The sequence below is a fragment of the Lactuca sativa genome, chromosome 2 (genome assembly GCF_002870075.4).
Source record: "Lactuca sativa cultivar Salinas chromosome 2, Lsat_Salinas_v11, whole genome shotgun sequence".
Classification (NCBI taxonomy): domain Eukaryota; kingdom Viridiplantae; phylum Streptophyta; class Magnoliopsida; order Asterales; family Asteraceae; genus Lactuca; species Lactuca sativa.
The window spans coordinates 14192034-14219265 of record NC_056624.2 but is presented as its reverse complement, the minus strand read 5'-3'; the positions used below and the strand labels follow the sequence as shown (position 1 = coordinate 14219265).

The 27232-nt window shown below is 35.6% G+C and overlaps 1 protein-coding gene and 1 non-coding gene across 2 annotated transcripts; both read left to right on the top strand.

Annotated features, from left to right (window-relative positions):
- Positions 1-7256: 7256 nt before the first annotated feature.
- Positions 7257-7363, top strand: LOC111889539 (small nucleolar RNA R71). Its single transcript, XR_002849568.2, has one exon. It is a non-coding gene; the product is annotated as a small nucleolar RNA R71 (small nucleolar RNA).
- A 9169-nt stretch (positions 7364-16532) lies between these two features.
- On the top strand, positions 16533-26951 carry LOC111889508 (GDSL esterase/lipase At3g14820). The gene is made up of 5 exons (XM_023885657.3): positions 16533-16834; positions 25471-25601; positions 25746-25964; positions 26135-26390; positions 26596-26951. The coding sequence occupies exons 1-5, from the start codon at positions 16573-16575 to the stop codon at positions 26784-26786; spliced, it is 1059 nt and encodes a 352-aa protein (XP_023741425.1). The 5' UTR covers positions 16533-16572; the 3' UTR covers positions 26787-26951.
- Positions 26952-27232: the final 281 nt, after the last annotated feature.

Genomic DNA, 27232 nt, shown 5'->3' with positions numbered 1-27232 from the left:
ATAAAACACTTAATTAACTAAGTAACTAAAGCAAACAACTAATTCACCAAATTTGATAAAGATGTTTCTATTTAGGTTCAACCAATTCACTCCTATGGTTATTTTGTATTTATGATAGCTTAATTGCTATTGGCTACCAACTATAGTGGTTAGGTTCATGTTCATTACTCCTAACCCTTAGAGAATCAATTAATTTAAGCGGTGATCAAGTGTTTAAACTAATTAATTCCCTAGATTAATGATTTAGATTAAATAAGATTTGTAGTGGTTAATCAAATTAGTGGTTCAATTAACCTCTTGTTTGTTGGTTTCTCAAACAAGCTTATACATTAATCTACCCATTACCTTGTTAATCTTAGTTTCATTTTCATTATTCCTAAGCATATGATTAAGTGTTCACATAGACATATGAGGTTAACAAATAAGAGATGTTCATGCAGCTTAATTGTCTTCCAATTAACAGAAAATAGTTGTGATTAATGCATAAGGCTCTTTAACAAACTTAATTTAATAAATCACCAATAAAAAATCAACCAAAAGCTAAGAATTAAACCGTAGGAGTTCCTTGGTATTCCCCAAACAGAAACAAAAACGTATTTAGCTCATAGTTGCAGTAAAAACAAACACAAAAACAAGTTTAACTAGATTAAACACACTTAATTCCGAAAGCTAAGTGGAATGATTAACCTAGTTGCTTTAATTCTTCAAAAGGTTGAAGATTAGAGTTCCTCAGCGCCTTCAAGGGTTCCCAATTGCAGATGGATCTTCAAAAAACGCCAGAAAAGTATTCTCATCGGATAAAGGCTCGGTTTTTATAACTATCTCAAAACAGGGTGTACTCGGGGAGTAGCAGACCCAACTCGCCGAGTAGGTTCTTAGTTATCCGTCTCAGATCAGGAGTCGTGGCTTATCTTCTGGAATATTCTAAAGAACTCTCCGAGTAAGCTCGTGTACTCGCCGAGTATGTAAGCTTTTGTCCCTCAATCTTCATTCTTTGGTCTCTAATTGCTTTCCCTTGTTCCCTTTCACTCCCAAGCATGTCTTTTGGACTGAAAACAAAATTTAAACAATATTAAGTACCTTTTGTCCACATTACACACATAATTAGTTAAAAATGAATAAAAGTGTATGCTAAATAATTAACTAATTATGCACATATCAAAATACCCCACACTTGACTTTTGCTTGCCCCCAAGCAAAACTGAATTTTAAACATATTAGAATCACATATGACAACTCCAATCTAAACCAACCATTATGCCAAGACTGCAACGCATGCATTTGTGTCTAAAATTGTCCTAAATACCCCCATACTCCAAATACTCATAATCCTCATAAACATTTGCCCACTCACCCCGAACTATGCTCATTTTATGCATCCCTCCGAATCCATCCGTAGAAAACCTCTTACCCTCAAGGTATTTTTAGTTGAGCAACCCAAGCATACATAATCTAGAATTACAATTTATGATACCACTATGGAGCTCTTTTTGAATTCTTCACTTTCTTGATGATTTCATCTTTGATATCTTTGAATTCACCACCTTGTTGTTTGATTTTTGGTATCTTCAACTTTTTGAATTTATTGGAATTTTGATCTTTTGATCTTCACTTTATTTGCTCCAAAATTCTTCAACTTTTCTTGCATTTTTTTTACGTGTACCTCTTTTTTTTTCACTAAAAAACCTACATGCTTAAGCAGGGGCGCTCAACCTCAACCTTTATTGGCTAACGATAATAATTTTCCTGGATACATTTCAGGTTTAGGCTGCTAAACATATTGCATCCCTCAGGCTGAGCAGGGTCGTGTTTTTGTCCCATGATTTCACTGGAATAAGGAAGCCACAAATGCACTAGAACGTGTATAGGCTCAACTAACCATTTGGGTTTTCATGCAATTATCAACACAATTCTAACATGGAATCCTAATTTGTTTTTACCAAAATTTTCTAAATTAAGTCCCTAAGTAATATTTTTGGTATGCAATTTTTTTTAAAATTAGCCTAAATTAAGATTCTAAATTTTCTAATATGTGACCAACCCCCTACCCCACACTTATTTTATGCAATGCCCTCATTGCATATTATGCATAAAATAAAAATGCAAATATAGAGAGAATTGGAACAAACTCCCCTGGGGTAGCAGTCGATAGGTTGATACTCTTCTCTTCAGCTCCATCTTCACTTGACTTCAGCCATGTGAACAGCTCATCCATGACTTGGGTGTCAAAATCTCATGTGGCAGCTCCAAATATGCAGGGAAAACAGTGTAAGATCTTCAAAAATCGATATGGAGGAATAAATGGTCAAGTGGCACACTTAGCAGCATCAAATCAGCAGTCCTTTTGGTATATAAATGAATGACTCGTCGAGTCATATATGCGACTCGTCGAGTAAAAGCGCGGACATCTTCAAATATGCTAGAATACAAGGCGACTCGTCGAGTCAGTTTAGTGCACTCAACGAGTAGACCGCTGGACAAAAAAATGGTATTCTGCATTTGTTCCAGCCTCTAATAAATCTTCAAAATTTCTCCTCACTTATAAACTCACTTGCTCATGTCCCTAGGGACCGGACTTGACACTTTGACTCTAACGCTTCCCTTTCTTGACTCTCTTTCACTCGTTATTACTCTCTTGACTCTACGACTCTAAACCCTTCTATGCAAGCACTCCTAATCCAATTCTGAAAATTATCAAGGCAATCAAACATCAAGCATAACAGTAAAAGTCTTAACAAATTCCAAAACACACCAAATAAGAACAAAAAAAAAACAAAATAGAAATTGTTTAATAAACACAAAGAACTAATCCTCATCCTCATCGTCATGATCCTGCGCCGCTCCACTCCCACTACCGCCACTCCTTCTTGCGTTGATCCCCTCTTCCCAAGACGGAATATATGGGAAGTTACCACCATCGATATGCGGAATGTTGAAGTGGTCAAAAAGTCGAATGTGGGATTGATTGCTAAAGTTTATACCCCGCGCCATTTGATCTTGTAACCGCCTCATCTCAACATTGTACCAATCCATTGGTACTTCATCATTGTCTACCAGAATCACCGACGGTTCCTCCTCTACATCACGCTCTCGCCTCGATCGGACCCTCCTTCCCGGTGCCTCGGGACCAACAACAGGATCATCATGCGGGATAGCATAATGACCTACACCATAGTCCTCAATGATCCTAGTCATCCTAAAAAGAATGGGATTGAATGGAGGGGTAGGAATCATTGTCATCAAATTCCACGCGCCACGGGTCATCAACCCAAACGAATTGGCGAGCCGTGTGACAAACATACCACCATTAATCTTCGATGTCTTGCGGTCTTTGACCGCACCCTCCGCCAAATATGAAGCTAAACACCAAGGAATATTGCAAAAAATGTCCGGTGTGATAATGCTCCATAAGTAAAAGACATCAAGGTTAGAAACCTTGTCATCATCCTTTCTTTGGTTAATGGTGGTGGAAATAAGGCGATGAACAAGGCGGTGTGTAGGCGACTGAATGCTTCCCTCCTAGGCTGACTTTGGAATGTACACTTTGTTGGCAATCGTATTCCACCAACCCGTGCTCGTCACTCCATCGGGGAACACTTTGTGAGAGCGTTCCATAAATGCTCGGAAAATGGCGGTCGAGACCAATGACCGGTCATAAATACCCATCCGACAAGCAAGATCCACAACGGAGCACTGATGAAACTCGCCCCAAGGCAGAAACTAACACTCGTCGGGTGATAGCAATCATCTCCTCCACGAAAAGATACCGTGGAGAAAAATTCCAGGCAAAGCTCCTGGTACACCGGCTCTTGAATACAAAAGACCCGGCTCCACCCATCGCAAACCATCGTCTCCCCTTCGTAAGTAAACTCCTTTAAAAGATAAGGAGCCAGCTCCTCTTCATAACGTACATTTTGCAACCAACCCCAATCAATTCTGTTGGGCACGTAAATTTCTTTCTTTCTGACTTTGGCTAATTTCTTCTTCCACCTCGTCATGGTTGAAGCATATTCGATTTGAGGGAAATTTAACCAAGGAAAATCTCCTTGGCGTCCACTAGAACCTTGACTTCTATGAAACATTTTCCTGCAACACAAAGAACACAAATCCCAGAAAACACAGAAAATTATCAAAACAGATCACACTTGGGTCCCCGACTCGACTCGTCGAGTCCATAAACGACTCGGCGAGTCGCAAGAACTGCGCGAGTCAGTCGGCGAGTCGGTCAAAATCCGGCCATGAAAACTCAAAATTAACTTAAGGGTTTTGTCCAGGGACATGTTTATAAGGTATTAGGGTAAGAATAATCATGCAAAACAACATAATTCATGAAAAATCGAAACCCTAGAAATTCACTAAACTTCAAAATCGGGTATTATATGAAATTGTTACCCTAGATCATCTAAAAACCATGCTTTTAACAGAAATTAGGAAGAAATTCAGTACCTTTTGTGATGGAAATTGAAAAACTTGAAGAACAATTGAAGAAGATGATGAATGCTTGAGAGAAAAAGTTGGGAGGGAGGCGCACGGCGAGTGAAGTGTGAAAAACTGATTTCATTAGGGTTAAAACCCTAGTTACCGGTTGTAAAAGTAATTTCAATTTTTTTTTCTGTAAATAAAACTGACTCGTCGAGTCATGGTCAGACTCGGCGAGTCTGGTCGCGATTTTATCATTCTTTTGAAATCTGAATGGACTCGTCGAGTCATGGTCAGACTCGGCGAGTCTATTGCAAACTATTTAAAAATTATAAATTTTTTCCCTTTATTTAGAAAAGAAAATTTACTCCACCTCACACTTAGTCCATACGCACTCTCAAGCAGACATGTCCGACGAATTGGAAGATTAGATTCTAAAAAACTAAAATTAAAAAAAAACGTAAAAAGATAAAAGAAAGCAAACTCTAAATAACGGGTTGCCTCCCGCCAAGCGCTTCTTTTTAAGGAGTCTTAGCTGGACTCCTTCCCATCTACGTCTCGTCATCTTCCAGCATCGGGAATGCACGCCTAATCTTTTGTGGTTTGTACTTTGTCTTGTAAGCGTGAATCTTCTTTTTGTAAGCCTGTTTTAATTCCTCCCTTTTCTTCTTTACAGCATCATCCTCAGCTGCTTGGGCTTCCCTTCTCCTCTTTTTCTTCTTCACCCCACTCTTTTTCACCTTCTCTTACACCTCCTTTTCCTTAAACTTAATTACTTCAAAGCTTGTGAAAGTTCGTGCTCTAGGTTTGGTAATGAAAGGTTGACCAGCATCAACTCTCCTATCATTTGCCTTCTCCTCTTTTTCTGTGCTTACTTCATCTTCAAGCGGAATTGCATCAAGACATGCTATATGGACGTGTTGAACTTCCGTGTCCATTTCTCCTTCTGCTGTTTGTTCTTCTAAAGAATGATGAAAAATATCCAAGTCTAGCATATGCAGAGAACTAGCAACAAGCAGATCTAAGTCATCCAAGTTGTTGGCAATTTCGATTGGACTCGTCGAGTCCAGTAAAGTGACTCGGCGAGTCGGATCGTATTTCACCATTTCCACTGTGTTTTCCGAGTCGGCTCCTTCTATTAGCTTTTCTATCTCCTCCAAGTCCTTGTTAATATCTCCATCCTCTCCAGAAGGTAGCAAAAACTTGCTTGGATCTTCTTCTTGCAAAAATGCAAGTTCTTTTTGTAGTATCTCATCATCTAAACCGATAAATGAGATCTCTTCTTTTCCTTCCTCTTCTTTCTTGGCTTCTGGTACAGCTCTAAATATTGTGGACTCGTCACCTACCCTTAACGTTAGTGTAGACTCACATATATCGATTAAAGCACATGCGGTGTTTAAAAATGACCTCCCCAAAATAATCGGAATTTCGGGGTATTCTTCCATGTCAAGCACCACAAAGTCTACTGGAAATATGAACTTGTCGACTTTATAAGAAGATCCTCACAAACGCCTCGTGGATGAATTGTTGTTTTGTCTGCCAAATGGATCTTCATGTTTACCGGCCATGGCTTCGGTAAATTCAGCTTCTTAAAGAAAGAGAAAGGCATCAGATTGATGCTTGCACCCGAGTCGGTCAACGCTTGAGTGACAAATGCGTTTCCAAATTGGCACGAAATTATGATACTGCCCGGATCGCCCTTTTTTTTGGGTAGCTCACTCAATATTATCTCCGCGACTTCAGCCAAGTCTTTCCTAGCAACAAAGAGACCTTTTAGTAAGTTGAAGTACTTGGGTGTTTTGAGCATCGGTTCTACAAATGGCACATTGACTTGTAGGGCTTTAACATGCTTCATAAAGGCTCTATAAGCTTCAACTTTTTCCACAGGCATGGCTTTGATTGGGAATGGCAAAGGGGGATTATATGGCTTTAAGGGAATGACAGTTTTGTCATTTATGCATGGACTCGTTGAGTCCATTAGAGGAACTCGACGAGTCTGGTCGGGCTTAGCTGGAGCCGACTCTTCTGCCTTTTCTGTCTTCCTATTGTAGATCCTCTGTGCATGTGTGAAATTTTTTTCACTTCTGGAAGTCACTGCACTCATATTATCCATTCTCGGATTGGTTTCGGTATTACTTGGAAGTTGACCCGGTCTTCTTTCGTTCACTTGGTGTGCAAGCTGTCTCAGCTGTTTCTCAATGTTGAGAATGGATGCCTGCTGATTCCTTAGCATATTTCTGGTCTCGTGTATTGCAGCATCATGATCATTGTGTCTCTTTTCAGACGCGGCTATGAATCTAGTGAACAATTCTTCTAAATCGGCTTTCTTTTCCATCACCGGTTCTTCCTTTTGATAAAATCCCCTCTCTTTCTGCTTGTATTTCTCCTCCTTAGCCTTCTTGTATTCTTCGTATGGGAGCCATTCCTTCTTCGGTTTCCGCCAATTCTCGTCGTATCGATCGCCACTTGAATAGAATACTTGAGCCTTCTTGTTTCCATTCTCATCCAATTCACAATCCTTTGTGAGATGGGGCCCTCTACAATTTTCACATCCAACCCGAATAGCATGCATTGTTTGATCCATTTTTGTCATTCTTCTATCTAGACTATCGAGCTTAGCTATCACCACCGCCATGCTATCATTTGCCGAGTTCACTACCCCCCGACTTACTTCATTTCTTGGATTGTGGTATTCTCTAGAGTGCTTAGAGAATTCTTCAATTAACTCCTTGATTACCGGGGGCGCCTTCTTCGTGAGCGGGACTTGAGAATCGAGCAATTGCCTTGTGGTAACATTGACTCTATCATAGAAAATGGAGACCTCTGGTTGGCTATTAAGGTCATGGTGTGGGCAATTTCTAAGCAAGCTCTTGTACCTTTGCCAAGCTTCATAAAGAGATTCTCCGGGTTGTTGCTCGAAGTTGGCAATGACTTTCTTTAACTTGGCTATTTTGGAGGGTGGGCAAAATTGGTCGATGAACTCTTCTTTCATCTTGGCCCATGTGGTGACCGATCCGGGAGGAAGTGACTTTAGCCAATCCTTTGCAGCACCTTTGAACGTGACTGAGAGCATGCAAAGAAGCTGGGTCTCGCGTGGAACATTCGGTACATTGAAGTAGTCAGACACATCATTCACTTCGTCCAAGTGCTTGTAGGCGTCTTCGTGATCCTTCCCATAAAAAGGAATCTCCTTGATTAGAGCGAGAATATGGCCTTTTAGTTCGAAAGTAGCGGTTACGGGAATTGCGGGCTGCACAAGTCCCGGGCCGGTGTCATCGCGCATCCTCTTCTTCCATTCCCCCATGGGGACTTCATCGATATTAGCCATAGTGATAGCTAAATCGTCTTCAAACTCGGATTCGTGCTCGTATGTGGGTTCTTCTTCTTCCTAGGTCTCGTACTCGGTGTCTTCTTGAATTGGGTCTCCGATTGTCAAAGAGGCACTGGATGCTCCTGTTTTGCTGCTCCTCTTCTTGCTGAAAATGGATTTGAGGTTTATGAGTGGTGAGTTCTTTGAAGAAGCAGTTTCTCCAACGGTTTTGCCTTTGCTCCTCGTTAGTGCGGATTCCGGGTCTTCAAGAGGAGGCACCAGAGGTGTATCGGATCCTCGGGTCATGAAACAACTGTAAACAAAACAGAAAACGCGTAAAAAGAACAAAAATAAAATAAAAAATTAAATCTGTAAACAGCGATGTACTCGCCGAGTCGACACGAGTGCACTCGGCGAGTTCAAGGCAAAAATAGAAAAAAAATTTCTAGTTACTTTAAAAACGGATTTTTATTAAAACTTATACTACTTACTGAATTACCTTTTAATTAACTTTGTGTAAGATAAACCCCACACAAAGGATCGATTAAATTAGAATTTAATGTTAATTTTAGAACCGTTTCCCGGCAACGGCGCCAAAAACTTGATGTGTGCAAACTCACTTAGTTTTAAACCTACTTTTAATTATAAAATAAACACACAAAGGCAGTGGACCTATCAATTGTGGTATAGTTAAATAAGCAGGGTATCGAACACACGGAACAGCAAATTAAAACTAAAAACTAATTCTGTCTAAATTAATTAATAAGTAGGGGGTTTTCTTCTAGTTTTACAAGACTAGAAACTTACTAATTATTACTTAATCTAAAAACTAGAAAAACAAAGAATTAACTAGATTCAATAATGGGAAGGAACTTCTGTTTAGTTCAACTCAATTGATCCTATGGTTGATTTCAAGGTAATGGTGCAATGGATTAATTCTTTTGTTGGTTACTGATTCAAGTGACTAGATTCGCATTCACTACACTAATCCTTAGCAAATAAACTAACTTAAACAGTGGCCAGTTGTCTAATTTAATTCAATTCACTAGATTAATTATTCGGGTTAATTTAGACTTGCAATAGTTAACTAATTTGGTCTTTTAATTAACTTCTTGTTGATGGTCATCACACAAGCTTGCACATGAATTTACTCAATTTTCTTATTAACTCTAGTTTCATGTTCATTAATCCTAGACATATGATAAAGTGGTCACATAGCATATGAGGTTGATAATCAATAGATGTTCATGCTAATCAATTATCTTCCTATTAACAGAAAATTAATTATTATTCACACACAAGGTTCTTTAGCAAGCTAAAATAACAAAAATCACCAACTTAGAATTAATCCTACCAATAATCAAACCATAGTATCAATTTTGTATCCCCAAATAGAAGTCTAAAGGTTTTAGCTCATAATTGAAGTAAATAACAGCAAACAAACAGAGTCTAAATGTTTAACCATAATGACAAAACAAAAGATTAAGTAGAATGATGAAATTTGCCTCACTTCTTCCTTCGGAATTGAATTCTAGCTTATAACTTCATCTTCTAGGGTTTTTTCTGACTTCTTAATCGCAGCTAAACTCTCCAGAATCATTCTAGAATTCCTTCCCATCGTTCTGAGGAGTTATCTTTATATATACGAATCAACTCGTCGAGTCAGGTGCCGACTCGTCGAGTCCATCTCTCAATCCCCGTATTGTGATAAGTCTCTGGGTTTTCGAGTCTTTATCTTCTCGAATCTTCGCTTGGACTTGCCGAGTAGTCGACCCTACTCGCCGAGTAGGTGTTATTTTTAGTGTTTTTCTTCTTTGTTCCATTCTCGAGCTCTCAACCGCTTCTCCTGCTTCCTTCTGCTTCCGAGCTTCACTTTTGGACTGAAAACGCAATTCAAACACTTTTAAGTGCCTTTTTTTTTCCATGAAATGCAATAATTTAGCTAATAAATGAATAAAAATCTATACTTAATATGAACTAAATATGCACATATCAAGGCGCCTTAGATGTCTAACTCTCAACACATAAGAGGAACAAATCCCATCTTGACTACATAAGCCTTTTGTATAGTTCACACCATACCTGAAAATGACTTTTATAATTGCTCGGTTAAGGAACAACATTTGACAATTATCAAAGCATAGTACTCTTACACTTAAGTCCCACTATGTATCTCAGGTGTTAAGGATACAAAGATAGTACCTTTTAATCAAGTATCATTCACGATAACGATCCATGAGATGATCTTGATGCAGGTCAGTTCAATACTAGTTCTCTGACAAGTACCTATGAAACTTGGTTACAACCACTTGCCTACTTTCATCTAGTGAGAGTCAACCAATCCAATTCATATTAGTCTTACTTCATAATTGCTCCCATAACTATAACCGACTATGAACCTTTAGAATAATAACATTATTCATGGATTAAACATGTTAATATAAAACACAACAAGTATTAATGTCATGACTATATCCCAATATATCATAACATTATCTAATAGTTATTGTTATAATGTTCCAATATCCAAATACTAAATCCAAATCAAAAAACCATTTCTAGAATAATAAAGTCGTATAGCTGAAGTGTGACCATTCATACTTAGCTCAAAAGAATGACTTTATCAATGGATTTAACAAAATTTAATTTGTATGAATTATGTGAATACTATCATCTCCATACTTAACTGTACTCTAAGTGCAGTTAAATGTATTGGAGAATATGATTGGTGTTCTTTCGTGACATATAGTCACTTAGCTTGATTAAGTATACTCTCGAAGTCACAAAGATTTCTATGTGATCCTTGAATGGCAGAAATCAACATAGTTTTTTCAATGATCCAATCATATTTGAATTCAACTTCTAAAGTAGTATATTCTTATTTTGTAGTAGATTGTGTCATTATGTTTTGCTTGGACCTCATTCTAACAAAACTTACCTTTCATTCCATAATGATGTCTGTAACATTCTGTTTATTTAATAAATAAATAGATAAAACTGATGAACGAATAGTCGCACTAAATCCATATTATTTAGTGGATTGTTGGTTTGGGGGAGCCGAATGTTATAATTTGGATTATTTAGGGGGGGGGGGGGGGGTTAAAGTGTAATTTTGGGACTTGTTTCGCAAAGGATTTTAGAAGTCAGGGGGTGTTTGGTATTATTGGTACGTATTATGTAAAGATTTATGGATGCAGGGGCTGATTGGTAACATTTTGGACTTGATTTGTAAAGGGTTTCAGGAAGTAGGGTTAAAAGGTTAAATTGTGGCCTTGTTTTGAAAGGAATAATACAAGGAGGGACTGAATGTGTAAAAATCATATGGAGGTTGGATGGGATATGGGTATTAAACACGTCACCTTATTACATATGCGAAACCCTAACCCTAGCGGTAATAAGCAGCCACCATCCTCTCCATCTTCAACCACTGCCACCTTTTCTAGTGAAGTCGGAAACCACCGGAGCAATCCCCTCGTGTCCATCCTAACACTGGGGAAGTGAACTACACGTGTTTTTGTCGTCGTTTGCTCATGGATTGCCCTCCAGCGTTCACCGCCACCTCCTTCCATGGACGCCGACGAAGCTTACTGCCAAGCTGTTGAAGATGGAGCTGCCGATGGGGGACTCGAGTACGCGCCTCATCTTCCTCTTATTTTCATTTTATTCACCATCAAGCACATCGCAGGTGTCAAGTAACAACCGCCAAGGAATCAAGCCGACCGTCGCCGCCCCGTGGGGCTCGTTCTTGCTGCTCCAGTCAACGTCCACTACCCCGAGGGAGAATGTAGCGTGCGTTCCAGCTTCCATGTCGCATGTATGTGTGGGTAACATGGTCTTTTGTTCATTTTGTGGGTGTATCTCGCCTTGGAAATCAAGAAACGACATTACCACCGCCGTGAGGCGGCGGTTTCCACCTCCTGCCACCTTGTATCACCACCGGCCACCACAAGGGTGGTTGTGTGTGTATGTTTAGCTTAGCTTAGCTTAGTGTGTGTGTTATTGGAAATGGTGTTGTGAATTGTAATTGTGATGGTATAATGGAAAGAAAACCCGTAACCACCACCACCGCGAGCCGCCATTGACCAACACTACCCGAGGAGGTAGTGAGTGGTGCCCGATTAATGAAACCCTAGTGGGCCTAATGGAACAGTGGGCCCAATGAAGCTCTAATGGGCCTAAGGACTTAGCTTTTGGGCCTAGTCAGATTGTAATGGGTTGGGAACCTAATTAGGGTTTGGAAAACCTTAATTTTGGGATTATTGGTTTGGACTTATATATATATATATATATATATATATATATATATATATATATATATATATATATATATATATATATAATAAACAAAACCAAATTATGCCACTTGTCCATTTTCTATACCATTATTTTAACACGTGGCATTTTCTCATAAATCTCAGAAATTACTTCCCTCATAGTTCTAAATTGTGTTCCTAATAATCAACAATTTAAACAAGAAACAATGATATTATCCCTAGAAATCAGCTAAAAGTTAATCTAATAATTGACCAGTATTAGGCAATAAATAGGCAAAATAATCTTATCAATATATTAGAAACGATGCCTAGTAACTTCCTTTCTAATATACCTTAATCATCCCCTGATTTTAACATTCTTCTCTGTTCGCTTTTCTCGCATCGCTAAGATAGCAGCCTTCGTTGTCTTCATGCCATATGTTCTAAGCTTCTTTTTTAAATATGTTCAAATAGAATTGAAGATGCCAACACATCAGGGCTATCCAACTAAACGTTCATTTGTTTCGAAGGATGGCCTATCAAATACCGTGAATTTTGTGATCTTTCTTCGATCTTGCCTTCTTCCTAAATTGAAAAGCATTTTTTGAAATTTGAATTCCTCCCCTCGGTCTATGGTTAATATGCCATCCACAAATTGCATCTTAAAGTGCTACCGGACTGTGGCTGAAGATGATGGTGACAAGTGGTTTTTGTAAATTCGGAATTTTTCTCAACCGAGCTCAAGGTACGCAATAAGTTTTGATTAAAGGTACATTTTTCCTCAAAGTCTTTTATCTTATAACTCATATCTTCTACTCCTCACCGACGAGCGGCGATCTACAACTCATATATTTTCCCTCATTTTGTTGTTTTTTGTTTACTACTTTTAACCAGAGAAAAGTAGAACGAACCAGGAGCAAGAAAATGCTTCTGAAGGCTTTAAGAACAAGGTTTTGTTTTTTTAGTACTTGGATGAAGTCGATACAAAAGATTTTTAGGGGTCCGGTGAGATCTGACTATGATTAGGGCTGACAATTCTCGACACGACACGCGACACGACCCGCGATACGACACGAAATAAATGGGTTTGGGTTGAGTTTTTCAACCTACCAACCCGCTAATCTACCAACCCGCCAACCTGTTTATTAAACGGGTCATATATGGGTTTCTCAAAAAATAAACGGGTTGACCCGCCAACCCGTTTATATTCTTAATAAAAAAAATTATTTTATTTTTAAATGTATTTATGTATCAAGTATTAATATTTAATAAGTATTACAAAAATATACCATTTATTTTTAGACCATTTGACTGTTTTGACATTATGACTCGTGGTGAATGGTCTAATGTCATAAGTCATAACCTATAAGACTAAGTTTGTAACATGTTTCTATGAATGTTTTTAATTTTCATTTGGATGTTTAAGACTTAAATATGTAAAATTCGGACCTATGAACCCAAATCTGACCCACGAACCCGCCAACTTGTGAACCCGTTTAAATAAATGGGTTGGTGAGTCATATATAGGTTTATGTTCCAAACCCGCCAACTCGTGACCTGTATATTTAAATGGGTTGTGTTTGGGTTGACATATTTTGACACGCCAACCCGCAAACTCGCGACACGCCAACCCGAACACGACACGATTGCCAGACCTAACTAAGATTCCGACAATTAAGATCTACAACCTTTGACTAATCTGTTGACAACCTTTAAGGTTTCAATTTTCCCAGCTCTATAACTTTTTAACGATAGTTGTTTAAATGGTATTGCAGGGTCTGTATCCATGTTCACGGTTACCTGAAGTTTATCTTGATTGGTACAAATAAAAGCACATGAAAAACGTGATGACTATTTGTTGCTAGTGTTCTAGAGTTCAGATTACATTGAAGGTATAAATATAATTAACATATATTGTAATTTGTTGGACAAAAATAGCTCTGGAAATGGGACACCTCATTACCTATCGGTGTTTATGTGATTGTATATATGTGATTTTGTGTATGTGCATGTATGAGAATGAGACTATGTGACTATGTGAGTGTGTGTGCGTGAATGGTTGTTTATGTGAATTGTTGTGAAATGCCGGTTAAAGGAACTAAGAAGTGGAATAATTTATATCTATGCTTCTTTTGCAGGTTGCAAAATCTTATGCCGCCTGATGAGCAAAAGAAGAAGCCAAGACCTAAAGATGTTTTTAATTGTGTCCTACCTATCAGATGACAACTTGAAGCCTTTAAAACTAGCCTGTTGATATCATGCTCTTTTATATTGTTATAATCATATTAAATTTTCAACATTTTTAATATAAATGATGACATTTTTAGGCAACTTGAAGCCGCTTAAGTAATTTCATTTGAAACCTCTTATGTAATTCCATCTACGTCTGTTTTTTTCTCATGATCTTACCATGTTCCACCATAAAAACCCTAAGTATTCAACTACCCACTGTTTGCTCTTCCTCCCAAAATCAGCTTCTGTAAAACACACATCTCTTGATTTTTGTTCTACTTCTTTTCGCTATAAAAGACACCCCCTTTCTCTCGATCTTTGAAAATCTTTTCTTTATTTGAAGGAACCAACAAACTCTTACTAATGAACTTTTTTTTTTTATTTTTACCCATATGTAAGATTTTTACTTAATTTTTGTGATTTTCATGTGAACACAGGTTAATTTTACCTTGCCAAGGTGCTGATAAGTAGGTAGGTTGTGATACGTATCTATTTCTAGCATCAGGTATGCATCACCATTTTTATTATTGCAAATGTATTTGCTTAACAATTAATATGTATCACCTGTGCTAATTCGAATCAGAGTACTTTGGTTTTGCGATTTTGTGAAGACAAGGGGATTGGTCTAAATATATCTATAGGCAGATGCAAAAACCTAAACTATTTATGATGAAAGATAAGGCATAAGATAGAGGTTAAATTAATTATTACTAAAAACCTAAACAATTTATAATGAAAGATAAGCAATATTATAAGTTGACTTTATAAAGTATTAATTTCATCCTCAGAATTCATAAGTGAATATTTGTTTATGCAGGGGATTTGATTTAAAAATATCTATAAGTAGATGCTATAGACTTGGAATTGGAACTAAAAGATTAGTTTTCCCAAAAGTGTTTAGTACATTGTTATCAGTTTTTGAGTTTTTTTGTTAGTAGGTTGTTAACAGATATTAGTTTGTTATCATCTTCAAAACATCAAGAAAAGACATATATATATGCTTTTAATATGTTAAATTGATGTTTGATAGTTTTAAAAACCATATGTTTGACATTGATATCAATTCATGATTTTTAAAGGGCTCATTCACATCAATAACTTTTATTTTGAAGTGTAAGGGTATTATGGTCAAAATATGGTCACACCTTTAAGGTTGTTTTAAGTTTCAATGAATTATATTTTAAATGACCATTATTTTAAACGGCTCATTCACATCAACGACTTCTATTATTAATTATTATGTCTATCAAGTTTCAAAATTGTTTTACATTGCAGACCCGTGTAATACACGAGTTATAACCTAGTGTATATATATATATATATATATATATATATATATATATATATATATATATATATATATATTGATATGGTATGATCGATGAGATAGTTTTTGTTTGTATGCATTGTATGTATGGTGGAATATATTGTATACTGGAGATTTCACGAAGCTTATACCTACGATGTTAATTTAAATGTTTTTTAGGTTGATTGAGAGAAGTGCACGACATAACTATATATTCGCATCGAAGTTTTATTATTATTTGACGTTCGTTGGCTTTGTAATTCAACTCTATTTAAACCTTATTCTTTTAAGGTAGAAGGATGTTATATTATTATTTTAGAAAAGTTTTTTTTTTTTTTTTTTTTTTTTTTTTTTTTTTTTTTTAACATTTGACCTAGTTTTGAATGAAAATTTTGGTTTTAAATTTGTGACGTTTTACCTTTAGAGACAAAATTTTGTCCTTAATATTAATGACTTTCGGCAAAGACATCAATGTCACCTCAAAAGAAAGTATCAACGACACGATAAGAGGAAACTCATTTCAAAGGCACTCATTTCTATTTGTTTTTAGCAACAATGAAAATACTTTATGAGAAGACTGTTATCGCCCTATTGAACACCTCTCTTATATCTAATAAAGATTAAAATTTGATTTCTATTTGGAAACCCATATCACTTGGTAAGCACACTAGTAATCCAAATGAACATGAAAAAATTCATAGACTTCGAAGAAAATAGCAAGTTTGTATTTATTGGTAGCATTTAGAAAAAAATTATTTAATTTACACAAGTACTATGATTCTTAAACTTTACGAAAAGATTATAAAAGTACCTTTCACATGGAGCAAGGATCTCAATTTTTATTGAAAAATAATGAAACAAAGAAAACATGTTTTTCTAACCGATGACATATATAATGTCTAACGTGGCTGAAACTGATCCATAAATACTCTTGAAATATTAGTCATTAAGTGTTTAGTTCTCTAGTATATATATAGATCATAGATGGCATGATGCTACACATTTTCTTCATTTATATATTTTGGTCTTGATAACTATTCAAATATTTTCAAATGCTTCTTTTAGTTTCTAAGTTCATTCTCATTTCTCTATATGTGTTTCTTTGTTTATGCAACCTAAGCGATGGAAAAAATATGCAAGAAATTCTCTCAGTGCCAGCAATCCTAGTATTTGGGGATTCCTATGCTGATACTGGGAATAATAACTACATCGACACTATGTTCAAGGCCAACTTTCTTCCATATGGAAAAGATTTTATGGGCGGAGTGCCAACCGGAAGGTTCTCCAATGGGAAAATAATCTCTGACGTTTTTGGTACCTCTTTGTTCTTTGACATATTTTTTGGACACAAAGTTGTTTTAATTGATTATTTTGAAGTAGGTATTGTTGAAACTAATTAAAAACTTTCTTAAATACCAACATGTGGTTCCCATGAATGAACTGTCCTGTAACATGACAACGCTATCAATTTATTTATGGGAAAATCTATGAAACTAATTGAAAATTTATGTAATGTGTTTATATTAATATGGAGGACATGTTAAGTGGTTTACTAGGTTTTATATGTGTGGATAAAATACAAATTAAATCGCTAGTGCTTATTGCTTTAAGACGTTTTAGCGAAAAACATCATGCTCATGTTTTTTTGGAAATTTCTTCAAAATATATAATAAAGCAAAAATATAGAATTGCATTAGCAAGTATTTAGAGGCTTGAATATATGTGTTTATATAGCAACACGATTGTTAAGATCCGTTAAAAGAATGGTTAATTTTTGGATTCTCAAAAATCTAAAAATATTAAAAGGAGTTTTAACAATAAAACACAATTAATCATTGTTTATATAGATTCATCGTAAATGTTCGACAACAAAAGAAAAATCCATTCTCGAACTTTCATAATATTTTGTAAATGTTGTGACCCTTCATAATAGTCAACAAAGGATTTGTTTTTTGCTTTTTCAATGTCACATGTCATAATTGTCATATGAATAAACATAATGTCCTTTTGAAAAGTCATGAAAAGGGTCATTGTGGCGTCCATTTATATGATCACAACGTTCTTTTGCAGCATATGCAATCGTTATGATCCACCAAAAACAAATTTTTTAATTTTCTAGTATCCAAACCGACTAGTCTTATATTATTTTGTAAACTCTCAATCAGTTTTCCTTAAAATCCTTTCTATGAGAGGGCATTGTCATGTTCTTAATCGACTGTAAGAAGCTCATGAATATTAAACTATATGCACCTTATTAAACTATCACTAAAATTATCATTTTAGATTGGATTATATGCCCTCGATTGTGTAGCCGCACTATTACAATTCACAAATTCACATATATTGGTGGAAATGGATTTGTGCATTAGGGTAAATATATTAGCAAGTCCTTTAGGGCATTATGCTTGTATACAATAATATGCTAGTCCAACAATCCTTGTTAATTGCCATAATGAAATATGTAATAAAAGTTTGTTTCTTTAATCCAACATGTACAATACAACCCACTAAGTATGAAACTCCAACCAAATGTTCATGCTCATTAGTCCAATAGTCATGAATATATCCTTTAAATACTATAGGATATCAGTTGTATAAAAAACAATAAACAAGGGCTTTTTTAAAGTGTTTTGCTATTTGCTTTACATCATCAACAACAATAGTTTACAACAACACTATGACATTGAAGATTAAAAAATAGATAAACAAAAAGTATAAATATATATATAATTCAATAAGAATTATATTCTAACATGCATATTTTTATCTTGTTCGTATGTCGATATCGCGTAATCTTTTGCAACATAAATTTTGCTTTTGGCCACTTAATTTTCTTTATATTCATGTTCCATCCTGGCTACCGATAACACTAGCAACTCATTTTTTTGTCTATATTTTGATTATTAATAATTAAACGTTTTTAAAAAAAATAAATCAAAAGCTCATCAATCAAATTTAAATAAACATTTTAAAACTCTTTTCAATACAGTGAGTATCGTATATAATTAACTTATTGCTATCTATGAGGGTTATTATTTCTAGATCATTGGTCCTCATAAGAGGTTAGTAGTTGAGGAGTGAGATTCTATACCCAAAATATTGTTAGTGTTATGTAATTGACCTCTCATATGAGCCTTGGGACGGATTGACATATCAAAAATATTATTAGTGTTAGGCTATTGACCTCTCATATGAGCCTTGGGGCGGATTGACACGTGACACTAAGATGGCATGGTTTACTATTTTTAGAATTACATTGAAATCTCACAAATCTTTAAAATCATGATTTTTAGTTAAAACTTAATATGTCATTTGTACTAGTTCTAAGTCAGTTTCATTGAGCAACATATCTTCTACATAAAAGAAAATGAGAACCCATTTTCCTTTCACAAATCACGTATACACATATTTGCTTGTTTCCTTAATCCAAAATTGTCAAATTAACATGATCAAACATTTAATGCCCTTGTTTGGGAGCTTGTTTAATCATTCAAGGACTGAATAACTTTACAAAATTTGTTTCATTCTACTCAAACTATGAAACCATCATGCCATTATATATATATATATATATATATATATATATATATATATATATATATATATATATATATATATATATATTTCCTTATTTATTGACTCTATTCACCGTTTACGAAAGAAATCTTGAAATCCACAGGGTGATCTATGAGTTTGTTAATCACTTAAGCCTATGTACCAAAGTAATCAAGCCTTTTTTTGTGGAATCCTTAGCAAATTATCAAGCCATAAACTTTTCGATAGTGCCATCAATTCTTAATTTGTTCTTGAAAATATGTTTACTATTGCTAGCTTCTGAACCATGGGTAAATTGATTTGAATCTATTAGGGATAATAACAATGATCATACACATTGTCTTAAAGATTAGATTTATTTGTTTCCTAGTTTGTTACTCTTGTACATATCTTTTGTAATATATATATATATATATATATATATATATATATATATATATATATATATATATATATATATATATATATATATTTCTTACCTCTTTGTATAATTGTGTATATATACAAAGTCTCATTCCTTCAATTGAGGCATGGATTATTAACCTCATATGATATCAGACGACCCCTAGGTTTTATCCTAAGAAAAACCATTATCGATCCCCATTGCTCCTGCGACACTAGCTTCATCATCCACCACTCCCTCTTCAAAATCAAATGATTTTGTTACTTTCAATAGTATGGTTCATCTTTTCAGTACTCATAAACTTGACTAAACCAACTATTTGATCTGGTTCAATCAAGTTGAACCCATCCTGATATGTTTTGATCTATATGAACTTTGTGATGGTAGTACCAATCCACCACCCATAACTGTATCATCTCCTTCTGATGTTGTTGTGTCCATTGCCAATCGTACCTATAAGGAATGGGTCCGATTTGATCATATGGTTGGAACCCTCTTATAAGCTTCTCTTACTCTTGAAGAAGTTGTTGTTGTTGTTGGCTACCAGACTTCTTAGAAAATATGGTCTACCTTCAAGCCACCTTCAATCATCAATCCAAAACACAAGAGATTCAACTCAAAGATGAGCTTCAATACCTTCGTCAAGGTGATCAATATGTGGTTGATAACTCTAAAATGTTCAAAACTCTATGCGACCAATAGCCTCCATTTGTCGCTCTATTTATAAGATTGACAAAATCCATTGGTTCTAAAGAGGCTTCGGTGAGTCCTTTACTCAATTCGCCTTCACTCATCTGTCATTAACCCTGCTGCCTAGTTTGGAAGAAATGGTTTCTAAGGCCATTAGCTTCGAGATATTTCATTCATCGATGGCACATCGGTCTTTTCCACAAGTGGCATTTTATTATTTATGTTTGAAATAAACAAGGTCACTTATCTTTGTCTAAGCCATTTCCAAATCATAAAATCTGTGAACCTTGTCAATTAGGAAAGAGTCCTCGACTACCTTTTATAGGTAATGAGAAACGTTATGCATTTGTTCTTGATTTGATATATTGCGATCTTTAGGGACCAGCTCCTATTACATCTGTACATGGTTTTCGATACTATTTGTTATTTCTTGATGGTTATGGGTTCTCTTGGATCTATCCACTGAAGTGGAAATCATAAATTTTTAATACTTTCAATCATTTTCAGGCCTTGTTCGAAAATCAATTCTCTAGAAAAATCAAGGTCTGTCAAAGTTATGGTGGTGGTGAATTTACAAATGCTTCTCTTAAAGATCTCTTTCATGCTCACATAATTCATTATCGATTCTCAAGTCCGTATACACTATCTCAAAATAGTTGCACCGAACGAAAACATTGTCACATCATTGAAATGGGTTTGACTGTAACATCCATAAAAATCACAAGAAATTTAAACTTTTTAAAACAACCCCAAATCATAGAATGTTTACAAAATCATTGTTTTCAAGTATTGTTCAATATCAGAGTATCCCATAGTTCAAAAGTACATAAAAAAGAGGATGTGTACGGTCACGCCTTCGCCTTCTTGTGATCATCCGAAGTCCCTGAAACCACATCTAAAAACCATAAACCAAATCTTAGTGAGTTTCCCCTAAAGTAGGAACACATAAACAGATAACATATACAATAACAACGTGTAATGGGTCCATAGCTAAAAAAATGGATTACCCTTAAGCCCTTAGCATAAGTCTTGGTTGCCCTCGGGGCCCAAAACTTATGTCCCGCTTGGTCTCTGACCCAATCAATCATTTGACTGAAATACCCTCAAGCCCTCAATACAAGTCTGGCATACCCCCGGTCCTCAGCTTGTATCTGGAATGCTCTACGGTTCGTCGGCTAGAGCCTTGCCCAACCCTCAGCTTATATTTGGAATGCTCCAGGGTTCGTTGGCTAGAGCACGAAGTAGTAAAACCTCAATCCAACACAATACGTCGACATATAACATATAACAAACATATACAGAGAATCATGCAGACATAATCGTAGGTAGTCCTACAGATCTACCAGACTAGCATATCGACAAATAATGTATAATAATGAAGACCTATTCCATACTCAACATATTAGTGTATAGCAGGATATCAATCCAATGGGCCGACCTTGGTGCCTTCGACTCGTAAGTACTGTGAGGAAAACTCATCTCACAGACTGGACAAGTCCTGATGATGTCTCGACTCCGAATCTCAGTTCTAACTTTCACCTATCCAACCAAATGACCAATCTCAATCAAAATCCAAAAAATACCCAAAATATCCTTAAGTCAAACTTGGTCAAATCAAAGTCAAACTAGTCAAATCAACTGAGTCAACCTAGCCGAGTCAATTAAGTCGAGTCAACATATAGTGAGTATGCGGGGTGTACTCCAAATATACGATGGGTGTTCTCGAGCGTTGACCACCATTGGGGTGGTTGACCTCGTACGCGGTGCGTACTCCATGTACGCGGGGCCTACTCTTAGATTCTTAATTTCACATTAAGAGCTTAATGGCTTAAGCTCTCACATCCATCTTTCAGATCCATCGCTAAATTGCCCTCAAGTGTCATAAATTTTCCAACTTTATGACTTTGGATGCCCATTAAGTTCTTAACTAAACTTCTTAATCCATTAAGGCCTTCTAAATGATGCATGGAGCAAAACCAACCATATGAAACCCATCTTTAGGACTCAAGACCCTTTCAAAGGTCTGAAAGGACAACTTAATGAGTCAAGAACATGCTATGTTCATGAATCTCCATATTTGGGACGAAAAGGACCAAAAATCATTCCAACACAAGATCTAAATGAAACTTCACGAAGTTCAAAACTTTATACCTCAAAATGGTGCAAAAAGGTGTTGTGATCCTGGATCTAAAGAGCTTCACTCCTCCAAGGTGTTCTCTCCTTCCTTTCTTCATCTTCAAAAGCTTAAAACACACACACACACACACACACACTCAAGCTTAGAAATGCTTCACAAGATGAATTAGGATTGCAAAAACATTTGAAGGGTATGGAGGCTGATGAAGTAAGGGGAAATGAGGCTATAATTGGGTTTAAATATGATCCAAACCGTAAAAATTAGGGTTTTCATGGATGGCACGTACGTCTTGTATACATATGTACGCCCTGCATACTAGGGCGCGCACTAGTACGCTCAGTGTACACACGTATGCATGGCATACTCCCCCAACACCTAATTTATGAAAATGCCACTAGGGCCTTCATTGAATTCTTTCTTTTACTTAGGGTCTAAATTGCAATATAATAAAATTATAGGGTTAAAATTAGAAGTACCTTATTATCACGATGTCACACTAACAATGCGCTTTCACTCAAACTTGAATGCAGAATACTTATTTGATGCTTTTGTTGCTACAATTTTCACTATAAATCGCATGCCTACTCTGTTGCTTGATCACAATTTGATGCGAAATACTTATTTGTGAGCTTATTCCCCATCCTTTGTGTGTCAATGTTGTCAGATCTAAATGGGCCCACCGCACCAAGTGTAATGGAAATGGGTCAGCTGACCTTCATAAAGCACGACTTGTTGCTCAAGGCACTCAATTCCCTGGTTTTGACTTTAACTCTACCTCCAGTCTGTTAATTAAAGCATCCACAGTTCGTATTGTTTTGAGCTTGGTGGTCATGCGCAAATGGACCTTGCATCAGCTGGACGTAAAAAATGCATTTCTCAATGGTGTTTTGTCTGAAACAATTTTCATGGAGCAACCACCAGGATACTTCGATAGTTCTGATCCAAACCATGTATGTCGTCTTTGTAAAGCCATGTATGGTATAAAACAAGCACCTCGTGCATGGTTTCAAAGGTTCAATGATTTTGTTACTCGTCTTGGTTTGAAATACCATTTTGTATTTACTTGTTTATGTTGACAATATAACCTTGACAGGGAACAATGCACCTTTGATCACATCCTTAATCGAAAAGATGCATTCTGCATTTGCTATTAAGGATCTAGGAAAGCTTCATTACATTCTGGGTTTAGAGGTTAGTTACACTACTGACGGTCTATCTCTCCGGCAAGCAAAGTATGCTTCAGATATTCTCCTGCATGCTCAACTTCATGAAAGCAAACCTGTAGCATCACCCATGGTCTCTGGTCTAAAATTACAATGTGCTTGAAATCCTTTCAATAACCCTACCTTACATCGCTCCTTGGTGGGTGCTCTCTGGTATTTGACCATCACTCGTAATGACATTTCATTTGTAGTCAATCATGTCAATCAGTTCTTACAGAATACTACTGATGAACATTTTCTTGTTGTTAAGCATATTCTACGCTATCTTAAGGGTACCTTGCATTTTAGATTGACATACTCTTGCTCCAATCCTTGTCTTCTCGCCTATTCAGATGCTGATTGGGCATCATGTCCTGACACGCGAAGATCAACTTCTCGCTATTCCTTTTTTCTTGGTTCTATTATTTTTTTGTGGAGTTCCATGAAACAACCTACGATCTCATGTTGAAGTTGCGAGTCTGAGTATCGCTCCCTTGCTAATGTTGTAGCAGACATTATTAGGGTCACACATCTCCTGGCAGATTGACACGTTTCTCTTACTACTTGTCCACTCGTTCAATGTGATAACAAGGGCACAATGTTCATTAGTGACATCCTAGTCCCTCATAAACATGAAAAACATATTGAACTCGACTATCATTTCACTAGTGAACTTGTCTAATCAGGGAAGCTGAAGACTCAATTCATTCCATCCCACTTTAACATTGTTGATGTCTTCACTAAATGTCTTCCTCGACCCTTGTTCTCTACATTTCGTTCCAAGCTTGGCATTGGATCAAATCCTACGATTCGCTTGAGGGAGGGTATTAAGGATAATAACAACGATCATATAAATCCTCTATAAGATTAGATTTATTTGTTTCCAAGTTTATTATTCTTGTACATACCTTTTGTAATGTCTGTATTTCTTACTTCTTTGTACAATTACGTATACATACAAAGTCTGTTGCCTTCAATTGTGGCATATATTATTATGCTCATAGAATCGATGTATTATTATCTAAGATGAAATTCATTTAACCATTAATGCCATCTTTCACAATGGAAGCATCATGATAGCGTAATAATATTTCATTGCTTCCATGGGATCTTCATAAAGGTTTTAAATCATTATATATATTCTATTATTAATCTATCCCTGACCCTTTAGCACATATATTTAAAATCTCATCGAAATGTTCTTGGTTTTTGTCAATTTCTCTTATGTATTAATCTGTTTATTAGTTTATTTATTTAATTATTAATTCTTATATATTTTTAGATGCATAAGTTTAAATAATTCGTGCAATCCTCTCATAATAAAAATTATATTTTATAAAAGTAAACATAGTCTCTTATTTTGAAATTATTATTTCTATTCATTTATATTTGAGATTACAAGTTATTATTTTTCAACATCATGAAAATATCAATTAATATAAAATAAAAATAAATTTTACATTCTTTATTTTATATTGTAAATTTAAAAAATGGTTCTCACATCAAATTCGTTTCGTTTGAACAAGATTTTCAATTTAACTCCACCTAACTTCGCATTCCATTAATTACACCCTCATTTCACTCCATGCCAACAAAAACTATGAGGAACAGTTTCAAAATTAAAGGAAATAATATTTGACAGTTAAATCGATAAGAAAACAATTAATTTTATGGATATACATAATAATGTGCTCATTTTACACATGACCCTTTCAATAGTCAGCAACGATGCTAGGCTTTGGTAATTGCTTGTTATAAAAAATTCTCAGAACCAGTAAGAAAATAGGATATCATTAGCGTTTATTAAGCATTAAATAGATTTTCTGAAGATTTTATATACATTAGGATGTATAGAGTTAGCAAAAGATTTTAGGAAATTTGTTACTATATAGAGTACACTCATTGTTGTAGTTTCTTGTATTTTTACTAATAAAACTGCAACGACTTGATAACAAAATCCCAGCCGAAGGATTGGGAGTGAAGGAGTATCTTCCACCATATCTTGACCCTTCGATACAAATTAATGATCTTTTGACGGGTGTATGTTTTGCTTCTGCTGGTAGTGGGTATGATCCACAAACAACCAATCAAACGGTATGAATGCATATATCTTTAATATTACTATTTCCTTCTTAGCATTCTCACTATTAGTTAAAACAACTGCTATGTACGTGTGTAAGTAAATCTTATTTTTGTTTAATTGTTTCGTTTGTTTTGTCGCCTTACTATATCTATTAGAGGGCTATCCCAATGCTGGATCAATTGGATTTGTTTAAAGAATATCTTGGGAAGCTTGAGACCAACATTGGGGAAGAAGCTGCAAAAGAAATAATCACAAACAACGTATTTTTGGTAGTCGCAAGCACCAACGATATGCTTTTTTCCCTTCCTGCAAGTGGATTACCGGATGATGTTTATGATAGCATGCTAGTAAACTTGACGTTGAGTTTTGTGCAGGTATAAATACTTCTATCAAATGAAGCTTTTGATGAACATTCACACGCTTCTATATAATGAAATAACTACACAGTTTGAGAAAAAACACAAAACGATGGACTTTTATTATATGGATATGCAGAGTTGTCTTAAATGATGTTACTTATAATTGTTCTTCAAATTTGTTGAAGGAACTATACAAACTGGGAGCACGAAAGATAGGGGTCTTTAGTGCACCACCTGTCGGTTGTCTTCCTGTAGAGAGAACATTAGAAGGAGGTTTACTTAGGATGTGCGCCGAAAATCAAAATCAACAAGCACAAATTTTCAACAATATGCTAAAAGGACAACTCCCAATTCTTGAAAGCAATCTTCCTCAGTCCAGGATTGCCTTTGTTGATTTCTACAATCCCCTAATAAGCATCATCAATAACCCTGAGCAATATGGTATTCACTATATCCAATACATAATTTATATAATTAATTATTCATTAGATAGTGTTTTCCAACGAATTTTATTTTTTAATAGTTTTCATTTATGTTTCCAGCACCAAATATATTTTATCATATATTATAGGATTTTTGGCCGTAGATTTAGCACATTCCCATTTGAACAAGGTCTTGCTTGTAATTCTGTTCTTCTTTGCCCTAGGGTTGGAAGTTACAAACAGAGGTTGTTGTGGAACCGGATTAATAGAATTTAGTTATACATGCAATCAACTCGTCGGAACATGCCCGGATGACTCTAAATACTTATTTTTCGATAGTGGCCACCTCTCAGAGATTGGTTGTTACATCTTTGCAAATCTAACTCTACCTGGTTTGGTGGAGAATTTGTTCTAATATAATCGAGATTTCACTGGTGAGGGAAATTGCTAGGATCAAGATGATTCACCTGGTTTATGTTTGTAATATAAAGCAATGCCGATGTATTCCCTATGATTTATGAATCCAAAGAATGGAACCTTATAGCCTTTGTTGGATGGAAAATATATTTATGTTTGTAATTTGATCATTGTTCGTTAGTATCTTTCTATATATTGGATTTCTCTAAACTTATGATGTATTTTATTAATAATAAAAAACTATACATAGAAGAAAAAAACATGACAAAAATTTACAGGTGGATAAAAGTGACACAACTCACTGACCCCGAACGAAAACGATACAAGCTCGGGATGAAACATGATACAAACAAATAGGTAAGGTTAAGGTCGAGAAAAATTAAACCGTTTAGTGTTTCAATTTTACATGACATGATACGTTTTATAATCTTATGATATCAACCA